Source organism: Vigna unguiculata, chromosome 7 (genome assembly GCF_004118075.2).
Source record: "Vigna unguiculata cultivar IT97K-499-35 chromosome 7, ASM411807v1, whole genome shotgun sequence".
Lineage (NCBI taxonomy): Eukaryota > Viridiplantae > Streptophyta > Magnoliopsida > Fabales > Fabaceae > Vigna > Vigna unguiculata.
The window spans coordinates 26,062,575-26,075,015 of record NC_040285.1 but is presented as its reverse complement, the minus strand read 5'-3'; the positions used below and the strand labels follow the sequence as shown (position 1 = coordinate 26,075,015).

Here is a 12,441-nt window from a genome sequence, read left to right as displayed (position 1 = left end):
TTAGTTTAGGGTTAACAAATTATTATTTTAGAGTATTTTGAAGTTGAGAAGTTTATTTTGTGGACTATTATTTTAGTTATTAAATTGCATTAATTCCTATAGTTTTTTCTTGTGTTAATTTGAGTCTATTGTGAATGAAATATATAATGGTTAAGGTTGAATTGAAATGAGTGAAAGATGATGTTTGAATAAATTTTAAATTTGTATTGGTCATTTTGAATTGTTTGAAAACTATATTTGGTAAAGTGGATTTGAATAAAACATCTGAAACTTATTTGCATTGGTGCACATGTTTAGTTTTTTCTTATATTTTCACTTAAATGAAAATGGAATAGAACATAAATTTCATCCTTACTCTTAGCATATTTTCACTTTGAGCGAGAATATAGTTCAAAATCAACTTTGTTTTAAATCCAATTTTCACTTGAGCAAATGATTTTTTGGTCAACTCAACTTTTAATTCAATTAGATTTTTCTCTTGTTAGAAAATCTTCACTTAAGCAAGTTTATTTTCTTTAAGCTAATTTTTTTTCTAGTCTTTTTCTCTTCTTATTTGAATGCTTTTTTTTCTTCAATAAATGAAAAATGAATATTAGTTTATTTATTTAAGTGAGTCATGTTATATGGATCTGATTATTGAGAATGATGAAACTTTCATGAATTTGTAGTCAGATATCTCATATTAAATGTAAATTGTTTTTTAATTAAGCATTGAGAATGATTGTATGAATTTGCGGTCACATAGATCGCATTGCTCCTAATTATCTAAGTCACATAAGATAAAATATTAAGTAGTGATAAGTTAAAGTGAGAATTTTTATGCAATGTATGACATTGATTGTAGTAAACTTACCATGATTGATTGTTCTTGGATTCGTTTGTAAATCCAAGATTTAGGATCATATGTGATAATACCTTATAGTACATATATTTAATCTTTAAAAATGTGTGATATGATATTTTAATTGTTGAATATCTTGATGAATAGATCCATGTGTGACCTATATTATTGGTTTTTTGATTTAAGGTGATGTTTGAAAGAATTTGAATTGTTTTGATTTGTTAATTAAATGTGTCTATTTATATATACTTTCTTATGATAGAAAATTAGTTTTAGTAATTTATCCTTTATATGTTGTGTGACTTGCAATGGTTTTATTATGTACACTAGTAAGTGCTAGAACAATATCTAATTAGAATAGATATTTTATTATGAATTTATGACTTATTTCTTGTAAATATTTTTATTTATGTATATTTTTTGTAGGTTTAAGATGTATTTTTAACTACTATATATTTTATTAAGGTCCTCTATTAAATCATTTTACATATATATTTTATTAAGGTCCTCTATTAAATCATTGCACATGTGTTGTTACATTTTATGAAGAAAAATAGTTGTGTAATTTACTATTTTACCATTTCTATCCGATGAAGTACAATAAGTGTACGTATAAATTATTTAAAGATGTTATACATGTTAACAATACAACTGATAAAAGAGCAATTAATATGATATTAAACTTCGGTAGAAACTGAAGAAGACGAAAACTTCTTTTTTTTTTGTTGAAGAAACTAAGAAATTACAACTGAAATTTCCATTACAAAGATGCTAATGTAACAATAAGAAATGTTTATGAATAGGTTTTTGTTAAAATTATTACTCAACTGAATCAAAATAACTTAAATCAGATTAAATTTGTGTTATTTTTACACTAAATTTTAAGGAACTAACACAAGCTAATATAATTAACAATGAATTGATTTAGCGTAAATAAATCAATATTTACAAATAGAAATAATTTTACAATTTACTTGGTTCTTATAATTGCATTATGACACAACTTTCTGACGATCATATTATGTACGCATTTTATAAAACATCGAAATAAATGAAATAAAATAAGAAATGTAATTCATACAAAAGTTAAGGGTACGCAATTTTTTTAGACAAGTTTTATAAATAATGAATCAAAAGGTTAAATATGTTTTTATATGAAATTGTAATTTATTTTGATTTGAAACTTTAATATATTTTTATCTCAAACTCAAAAAATAATAAATATAATCATTCTAATTCAATTTACTTAAAAAAATTTTAAAATGTCAAACACATCTTAAAATAAAGTTTGAGTTGTTTGTATACGTTCCAAGATCTCAACCTAGAATATTATTTAACAAGTCAAAGAAAAAAAACAATATTAAATCAAAAAATTATATCTCATTTATAAAATTTAAGAATCAAAATATATCAAAATTTTAAAAAGAAATTCGAATCACTCATACATGTAAGTTCATAAACTAAAAACCCTAAATCAAAATATCCGGTAAACATATATAATTAATTTATTGGATTAATGTTGAATTGATACTTGTTGAGGTCTAGTTCAAATAGGTGATAAAAGTCTTAAATGACACCTGAATCCATTTGTTAACATCCTGGAACAATCTAACACTTAGATTAAAAGAGGTTAGAGATGTAATTTTGTTCACATCTACACTAACCTAAAACTTATACTCTAAGAGAGCTTAATTGCTGACTCTACTTGTAGTTTGTTATTTGTTAATGATTCTAAAGACGCCCACGTTTAAACTTGTTCACAACACGTGCTTCTTATAACGTTAATTAGAATAACAATAACTATGTTGCACTCTCCTTGTTCTTTTACATACATGCATGCACACCTTATCGAAGAGATGTGATATGATGCGATATGAAGAAAAAGTAAAATATAGAGCAAATAACTTCAAACGGAATCAACCCAGCTGGAACCTAATAGTCAAATAACTTTGCAATTAGATAAGAACAAAACTTCTCATACCAACGTTTTGGATCTTTCCCATAACTCCTTAAACAATTCATAACACCATTTTTAATCTTTATAGATTCCTTATCAGAATAACATTACCAACTTCTCAATTTGTTAATCTAGAAAATTGAACCTCACGACATGCTGTGGAAATCCGACTAAATACATGGAATAGCACTAAATTGTTAATGGGTGTCCGTCAGTGGCCTGATATCGGATGGAACAGAAAGTTTGCTAGAATAAACTGTAACTTGGCTCTGATACCATGTTAGAAGTGGACTTTAAACCTAACTCAACTTCATAAATCGACTTGTAAGATGAGGTTTGTACCTCACTTATATATTAAGAATTGGCCTTATCTCTAGTCGACTGTGAAACTTCTAACAAAATTCAAATAAATTACTTTTATGACATAAGATAAGTGTGTGGGTATAAAAAAATTTGATATTTATTGTTAAAAAGTAAACTTTAAGTGTAACTCAATTCTACAAAATTGATTATTAAGATACAATTTACATCTAATTATATATATATATATATATATATTATGAAATTGTCTTATTTTTAATCGATGAAAAAATAACATTTATTAATAAATATATGGTCTTCGGTGACTAAAGTGAGAAAAAAATGGTGAGCTACTCTGTCATTAGTGATTATTACAGCTATTTTAGCTTGGTTTTGGATCTTGTCTGCAAATGACGTGCTGACCAGGAGACATCTCACGTATCTGAAACAAGTTGACCTTCCAAAATACACCAATGCATTCAATGTACCTCATTTCAGACCAAACAACATTGAATAATCCTAACTACAAATTTTGCACACACCAACCACCACCTTCCATTTCTAAACAACAAATTCTTACATACTCATTGTATTTAAAATATTCTCAATGTTACTCTCAAAGATTTCTCAATTCAGAGTAATTTTTCACTGTGTTTGAGGGATTCACATTATCAGAACTCATTTCATTTGCCCCTGCATTAGAATTTGCATGTTATAGTTGCCAAAAATTTTGGACTAAATATTGCTCAAATGATATATTTCAAGACCATGATCCACTTGACAAAATCATACACAAAGTGAAAAATACAACATAGAAGTGGGTCTGTTTCGTTTGCAGATTAGACATGATTTGTGCCAAATTCCAATTGTCTCTGCCTCGTCTCACACTACCCACCAGCAGCCAAAATCTGTTGCTCCATCTACAATCACACAATCCAAAGATAAAACTATAAATTTTAACGCTTCTCAGGATTTTATAGAGTTTCAAGCTTTATGGGCTTACCCTGAAGAGAGTTTCAAGCTTGTTTTTCACCAAGGAGTACTCGTGTGTCACTTGTTGCAAGTTTTTAAGACACCTGAACACCAGGATTTTATTTCGTGTTAGTGAAGTGTATTTTGATATGGAATTGTGAAGAACCTTACCCTTCAACGTTTTGCTCCTCGCAAGAGTTTCGGAAGGAAATGCAGACTCTGTGAACTCTCTGTGCTCCAATGCTGCATTTCCAACAACTTCATCAAATTTATGATACTTGTATGAACACCAAATTGTGAGGTAAGACAAATGGAACTGTATCATCCAGAAAAGGCTCTAACAAAGATGAGGAACATGCCACTATGCTACATGTTTTCGCCAAAAGTAACATAATTAAATATATTTTTAATCCTAAAATTTGACGCGAAATCGAAATTAAGATTTGTTTGAAATTTTAATACATTATAATCTCTTAACTTTAAAAGTATATAAATATAGTATTTTTATCTAATTATATTAAAAAAAAATTTACATGTCAAAACGTGTTTTAAAATAATATTTTTGAATTGATTATACTGTTCAAATATTTTCCAGATCAAACGTCAGTTGAACACCATTTAACAAATTTAAAACATTTAAAGTCATTAAATTTAAAGTTATTAAATTTAAAAGACTATATCCATTAATTTTTAAAATTTTTATTTTGAAACAAAAATGAATCAAAATTCTAATACAAGAGACGGCATGTGGATTCAACTTGGAGCAACTTAAGAAATCAAAGACAAGATTACGAACATAGTTTGTTTTTGAGAAAAAATTGTACCTGGAGCTGCTACCCTTCAACTGGTGAACATGAGCATCCAACTTTTTAAAATCAATGGTAGGCTGGGCTCTGTTTGAGGCAAATGAATGAACATTATGGAAGAGTGGAGTTAGGAAAGAGGTTCCGAAAGAGACACGATTCCTTGGTCTAAAAATGCATAACAAAACATGAAAATTGCAGTGCCCTTACAGTGTTTTTGTGAGCTCATTAAGAAGCCTCTCCGCGTCTTCAAAAAACAGAGTCACCACTTCAACCACAAAATCTGGGTTACTTTCATCTTGAAGTTGCTGAAGCTGGTTAAATTGCTCATCCAAAAAACCCTGTTTCAAGAAAACAAACATAACAAAGCAAACCAGAAATCAGAAAACCCAACAAGGGATAGAAAATATATTATTCTCCACTTATTAAGCCAATTATACCTCATGAAATAGGGAAGCAGTGTAATCAACAAGTTGCTTCTGCAGCTGCTGAACTAGACCATCCATTGTTAAACTCTCAAACTCTAACCTCTCACTCACTATTTTAGGTACTCATTTCTTCTTCTGCTGCCTAGTTTATATATATAATATATAGTGTGGTTTTTATTTTATACTTGAGATGAGACAAGTATCATGTGTGTTTTATATAATAATAATTGTATTAATTTTTAATGTGGTAACAGTTTTCAAAGCCAGTCACTTATAGTGTTCCTGTTCATTGCTTCCGCATGAACCTATCATTTATGGCCACCTTCACCTCTAATACTTTAAATTAAAAAGGATCAATAGATCTAATCTAAAACTAACGCCACGTACCATTCATGTTTCTTTCTTTTTCATTCGGTAATTATTGCTCCCTCTTTTTATTTTTTTCAGCATATTGCTGGATATTACCTCCATCTTTATCTCTTCTTTCTGCATTATTATTTTCTTAACCCGAGGTGCTGACTTTGCTTATATTTTGGGATAATGCCATTTTTTTCTTTTCAAAGTCAAGACCCCAACTTTTTTTCTCACTTCACATAAATTCTTCCTAAACTAAGCTTAACTTGGTAGTTTTTGAACTGCAAAACCAATAAAACCAACCTAACCTAACCTAACTGCCGGATCATTATATACCCAAAGAGGTATCATTTTTATAAACTACTATAAACCAACCAAACACAACCTATAAGTTTTATTCCATGTTCGGTATATCATAAAAAGCAAAAATAGTATGATATGTACATACACACAAACCTTAAAGTATTACTGATTTTATTTCACTATTTCACTAGAAGGATAATATTTTTTTTATCGATATTTAGTTGTTAGTTTTTTAATAGAAGAATTGAAGTCACAACTTCTTTCACTCTCCTTTCTAAATTTCACAAAATTAATTTTATTTCTTTAACTTGTTAAAGAGAGATCGAATTCAAAACCTTTCCCTTTATTTCCTTTCTTCTAGAAAGATAATATTAAGATATACATAGCAACAAAGTTGTCATAAATATATGATCAAGTTTAAAAGGGTAATTCTTTGACATAGTTTTTCCAAGAAATTTCTAGTTTTCTATAACTATTACACGTTTTAAATTCTTAAAAAGTCAAAGAAAGAATCGAGTGAAGAGTGGGTGAAGTAAGGGGCAAAAATATTCTTTTCTTTATATAGAGATATTTTCGACGAAATTTGTCTTTTCCAAAGATTTTGTAGGTAATATATGATAAAAGAGTGAGGTAATGTGTGAATTTAAGATTAATTTGATATGACATAGGATTAGAGTTGTGGCTATTTCAAAATCTTGTGTTGTTATCTTCAGAGTTCCTAATCTATCGCTATCTCTTGTAAGATTTTGAAGCATGGTAATAAGTGTGTGTAATGTATAGAATAGAGAGTCATTATTATGACATATATAAAGTTGCTGCTCTCGCATTTGTTGTACTTTCTTTTGTTGTCGATGTTTCATTGGTGATGCTTCTCAAGAACAACTGCTATTAATTATTTCCAAAAGCGACAATTTACCATAGAATATGGCATCTATGCCCCACACTTTTTCATTTTTCTCTCTGATTATGAAGTAGTAGCAAAATGTTGCTCTGTTTTTTTAAGTCATGACAGCTATACAATAACAGTTTTTCAATTTTTTTTGTATTTATTTTAACCGTCTTAGATTGTTTTTAGTAGGGATCTCAAAAAAATTTGTACCACGAGTATTCGCGAATAAAATTTACAACTAATAAGAAATGAATATGGTAAATAAATATATATAGGTAACGGACACAAGTATTTTTTATACCGCATGTTAACGAGATGGATACAGATATTATAATATCTGTATCCGCTATATTCTAATTTAAATAAATAAATAAAATGATTAAAATATTAACATATTAAGTTTGAATGTGTTATTTTTTTTATCAATTAGTTTTAAAATTTTTTATTTCTTTGTAAACTTTCATTCAATATTATTTAGATGAGTTATTTAGACTTTGTTTGAAATTTATGAATGTTATGTATTGTATTTTATTTGAATTTACAATTAAAATATGTTGTAAAATATTTATTTTTACTTTTTTGTAAATATCCGTGGGTATCTGTGAATATATGTGGATATTAAAAAAAATATGCAGGTACCCATATAATGAATACTTATACGAATATGGATACAAAACGGATATTTATCCAACAAATTGTGTACGGGAGGAGCTATTACCCGTATCCTTTATCCTTTTTATCTTACAAAAATGGTATTAGTTTTTTTGTGAATAAAGTCAATAACTTGTATATGTGTGTATGTATAATTGTACATAAGGACCCACGTACAAAAAATTATAGTTTTATTTTATTTTTATGGAAGAGGTTTAGTGAAGATTTGATCAATTTGAGTGAAACAGTTTTGATAAAAGATCTATTTCGACATGGATTGTTTTGTTTGGGGCAAAAAATCAAAGATATGACTCAAAGAGGTGGAGATTTGGTCTCCAATTATGGTATATGACAGTGCAAATTTTTTATAGCAAAAATTAATATTCATGTAATGCCCAAAAAGTTTATAAATAAGATTTTAGGATAGGTTTTTTTATTTTTTATTTATTTCATGATTGTTTTGAAATCGAAATTGTAAATTTGGGTCAATTGATTTTTTTTTTAAAATAGGATAAAGTCATCAGGACTCATGACCATATTAAGACTGAAATCGTTATGATATAATCCAATTTTTTTTTTTTGTGTAAAAGTAAAGTATTCAAGACTCATGACAATTTTAATCTTAATGTTGTCACTGACTCATAATTTCACCTTTTTTTAAAAAAAAGAAGAAGTCAACTTACCCTACTTTACGATACAAGTTCAAAATAATCCTAAAATACAAAAGAATCTTTCTGAAGAAGAGTACTCACTCAATTTCATTTTATCATTGAACTTAAAGTACTCATTTTTGGTAAGAAGAATTTGTTTCCATACCAAAGATAAGTTTAGAAAGAAGAATAAATGTACATAATTATTGTTTCTGAAAGTTGAAGGTATAAACTAATGTTCTTGTAAAAATATGGCAAAACCTTAACCAAGACAAAAAATTGACACATTAAGTGTGTGTTTGATTGTGTCAAATTGATATAAAATTGATTAAAAATTAATTTTCTAATACAGAATCAGTACGTGTTTGGTTTCCAAAATCAATTAAAAGATAAAAAATTACATTGAACGAAAAACAACTAATTCTTATTTTTACGTTGAAGAATTGATTCACTAGAATCGATTTCTCAATACTGAACCAAACACACCTTAAATTCAGTGAATAAGTTGTATAAGGTAACCAATGGTCCCCGATCACCTTTTTCTATTTTTGGTGTAAAGAGTATATCAATAGAGATACCTAAACTAATAACATACAAACATTAGTTTATAATATGTTTGGCCGAGGAAAGAATGGAATAAGATGAAATAAAGAAACAAATTTAGCAATATTTTCTCACACTTTTCCTTTTACTTTTTAGCAATTGAATAGATTTTTATCGATGAAGAAGAGAAATAGTTATAATAACAGGAGCAGCAGAGAACAGGGGAAAGAAGAAAGAGAAGAGGCACGGCTTTGTTCCCTACGAAAAATAAAAAAATAAGAAAACATCAAATAAATGTATTTTTATTCTAAACGGAAAAAGGTGTCGGCGAGTGGTGGATACAAAATCACCAATTATAAACTGTTCCCATAATCCATTATCGGAATTATTCTTAGTTTCACTTTATACATCACATTCCATTCTTTAATTAATTGTTTCCGGTCGTGTTTTTTGTTGTTGTTAAAAGATACATTATCTTTGTGACTTTAGTTCAACTCACACGAATTATTAACACAATTTTAATTCAGAATCTCGAATCATTTAGTTATCGAAACAAATTATCAACTTTCATATCATTGATGCTTATGGTTGAAAGAGTTTATTATGGACAGATTATAGATTAAAATTAATTTTAATCTAAAATCTCAAAAGGACAAGGAGGGTAATAACCCATTAAACAATAAAGTTAGGGTTTAGGATAAAATTTAAATTCACACTTGAATTATTTTTAGTAAATTTTTTTTAATTTTTAGTTGTATTGTTTGTAATTAATTATATCTCATTCTGAAAAAATAAAGTTCTGTTGAAAATAATTGTAGAAAAATTATGTTAAAAATCTCAATCAAGCACTCAAGTTTATTATAAGTAAAATATTCATTTCAATAATTTATTATTTCAAAATATTTATTTTAATAATATTTACTTAGAGTGTGTTTATTGAACATTATACATTTCTTTTCTCTTTTCACTTTTCATTTTATAAGATGCTAACAAATTTCAAATGCCGACTTTTTTTATGTTATTATTTTATTGTATCTTCAAAATATACTCATCAATAATAGAAACTAATTTTGATGTTTTAAAATATATTATAATTTTTTTAAAATATCTATATCACTATATCTTGAAGAAGGAAAAGAAAAAACTCACTTAAAAATCTAAACTCCAAATTTTAATTCTTTTTAAACAATATTCACATATTGTTGTATTGGATCCATGGAAATTATCCATTTAGAAAAGTTTCATCTAAATATATATCACTTTAGTTTTTGTTCACAAATTGACTTCATACACGTGAATTCTAATCTTGGCTAAGTACAGAGGATTTACGATTGAACTTTGTTAGACTTTATATCCAACCATTAACCCACCTCTTTAATATCATCAATAATATCGATATTCCTCAAAATTGATCATGTCGTGGTTGTGGACGGAAAATTTTTTACAAAACAACTTCAACTTACAAATAGATATTTTTAAGTACACTACCTTATTTAAAGGACAAAGAGGGTAGTGACCCATTAAACAGGAAAGTTAGCACATAAATGTATAAATGTACGTAGAGATGAACGTTTTTTTTATGATCAAATGTTACTTGTAAGTATTTTGTTAGTGGGAGGAATTGAACTCATAATCTCTTTTTTTTTTTTTTCGAACTTATCTTATAACTCTTGAATATTAGTCAGAGCATTGAACTTATAATTTTTTAGAAGGTATCTTCCAACTTTTATCATTAAACCAACACAGTTGGAAGTTTCATATTGACTAGAGATAAGATTAATTTACAATATATAAGTGAGTGCAATATTCATTTTACAAGCCAATTTTATGAAATTGAATTAGACTTAAAACTCACTTCTAACAAACATCCTTATAGCTCCCCATGAGTAGTGGAGTGTGTAGTGAGTGAAAGCAGAGGGGACACAAAGCAAAAGGATCACAGAGGAGCATATGCAGGTTGTAGCTTAGCTTAGGTTACTCATTTTATCTTCCACAATCAAATAATCGATCGTGGGTTTGGTGTCATATCAGAAACTGTGTATATGGTAGTGAATAATTGCAGCTACAAAACTGAGATGCGAAGGGACCACCCTCTCTGTCTCTCAGCTTTTCGTATCCAATTTTATTTCCTACATTTCATGCACTTAATGCACCTTTCCTTCCCACCACTGCAACCCCCAAAGAAACTAAAATGGATTTCTCTTTTTCTTAAAACATGGTATGAGTTATTGATATACACAGTGTTTTTACCTTTTAACTAAGTTTTGGTTGATCTTAGAATGGAGGTTGAATAATTTGTTGAACACTGTCTCTGACAAACCATTTGATGCAGAAATATGTGTGGCTGGGATAATGGATTCTTCACTTCTTCGGTCCCTCAAAGCCTTATCCCTTCGTATTCATACCAACACCTCACACATTCCTACACCTATCACCCATCTTTATGGCAAAGTATAATGGTGTTTTGAAAAGATGAAATAGTTACATTTTTTTAGTCATTTCACGAAGACGGGAATGTATTATTGAACGGTATTTTCATAGAAAATGTTATGGTTCTAGAGTGAGATTCTTTGGAGAAAAAATGTTATGGATATTTTTATCCTTATTTTACCATAGAATAAGTATTAATTAATAGCCTGAATGTCTCTTTTTAAATTATTTGTTTTCTTTGAGATGTTTTCTTCTAATTTCTTTATATTATATTTTTATGTTGTCTTCTTAACATATCTTCGTGAAGTTCTTCTCTACTTGAAAACCAAATGCTCTTCTCAATTCATTTTCTCCATTTCTGCATGCTAACTAGAAGGTGTGAAACTTTGCTATTAAGTTTTTTACCTAATCAGAATTAAAAGGACATATCAACTCTAAGAAAGATTTGTATCCATTACTCAACCAATAAATGTCATGAAAAAAAAAGAACAAAAGGTAAAAACAAAGAAATGGAACAGGTAAGATGAGCAAAGTGGAAGAACATATAACCTTTTGAAAGATCAAAGGACAACTACCTGATTGTTTTCCCATTTAGGAAATTTGTTCAAGATAAGATAATAAGTTAAAAATAACAAACTTTCAAGACACTTGAAAATCTCATAAAATTTTAATTGAAAATACCAAATTTTAAAATATGTAAAATACATAAGAAATGACCACTTATTTATGGGTGAAAAAATTATTCAATATATTAAAATAAAGTAAAAAAAAAAAGAAAAGACACGTACTTTTTTCTTTATGTAAGAGCTTGATGATGAGAACGAAGGATATTCTTCCAATTTTCTGCTTAACGACGTAATTAGGTTGGAAAAATTAAAGTTATGTAATGCATCTTACTCTTTTCACATTTCAATTTATATCATATTTTGTTGTTTTTACTTTATTTGTAATAAGTGTATGAAATATTTAAATAACAATAAAAAATAATGACTAATATTTTTTTAACTTTTAAATAACAATAAAGATAATATTTTTAAAATAGAAATTAAATAACGTCTATATGTTTTAATAGAGTAAGTACTTTTTTTCATGAAAATTACAATTGTGATAAAGAAAAGACTAAATATTATACCATGTACGTCACCACTGTGCTTGCGTGTTGATTCAAAATTTCAAGGGTTTTTTTTTTATATTTTTATTGGGTTAATTATAATCCTTGATTACATTGCTTATGAAATTGCAATTGGGACCCTCTCCAGCATACTAAACATCCATGCGGCAGACAGCCAGCAAAATCTTACGCATCCGCAAGTACACTTT

General features: G+C 27.8%; 1 protein-coding gene across 1 annotated transcript; it reads right to left on the bottom strand.

Moving 5' to 3' along the window:
• Positions 1 to 3,826: 3,826 nt before the first annotated feature.
• On the bottom strand, positions 3,827 to 5,480 carry LOC114192329 (histidine-containing phosphotransfer protein 1-like). The gene is made up of 6 exons (XM_028082020.1): positions 5,314 to 5,480; positions 5,084 to 5,214; positions 4,895 to 4,963; positions 4,242 to 4,313; positions 4,102 to 4,174; positions 3,827 to 4,018 (listed from the first exon to the last, which is right to left on the bottom strand). The coding sequence occupies exons 1-6, from the start codon at positions 5,377 to 5,379 to the stop codon at positions 3,986 to 3,988; spliced, it is 444 nt and encodes a 147-aa protein (XP_027937821.1). The 5' UTR covers positions 5,380 to 5,480; the 3' UTR covers positions 3,827 to 3,985.
• Between the last annotated feature and the right edge of the window lie 6,961 nt (positions 5,481 to 12,441).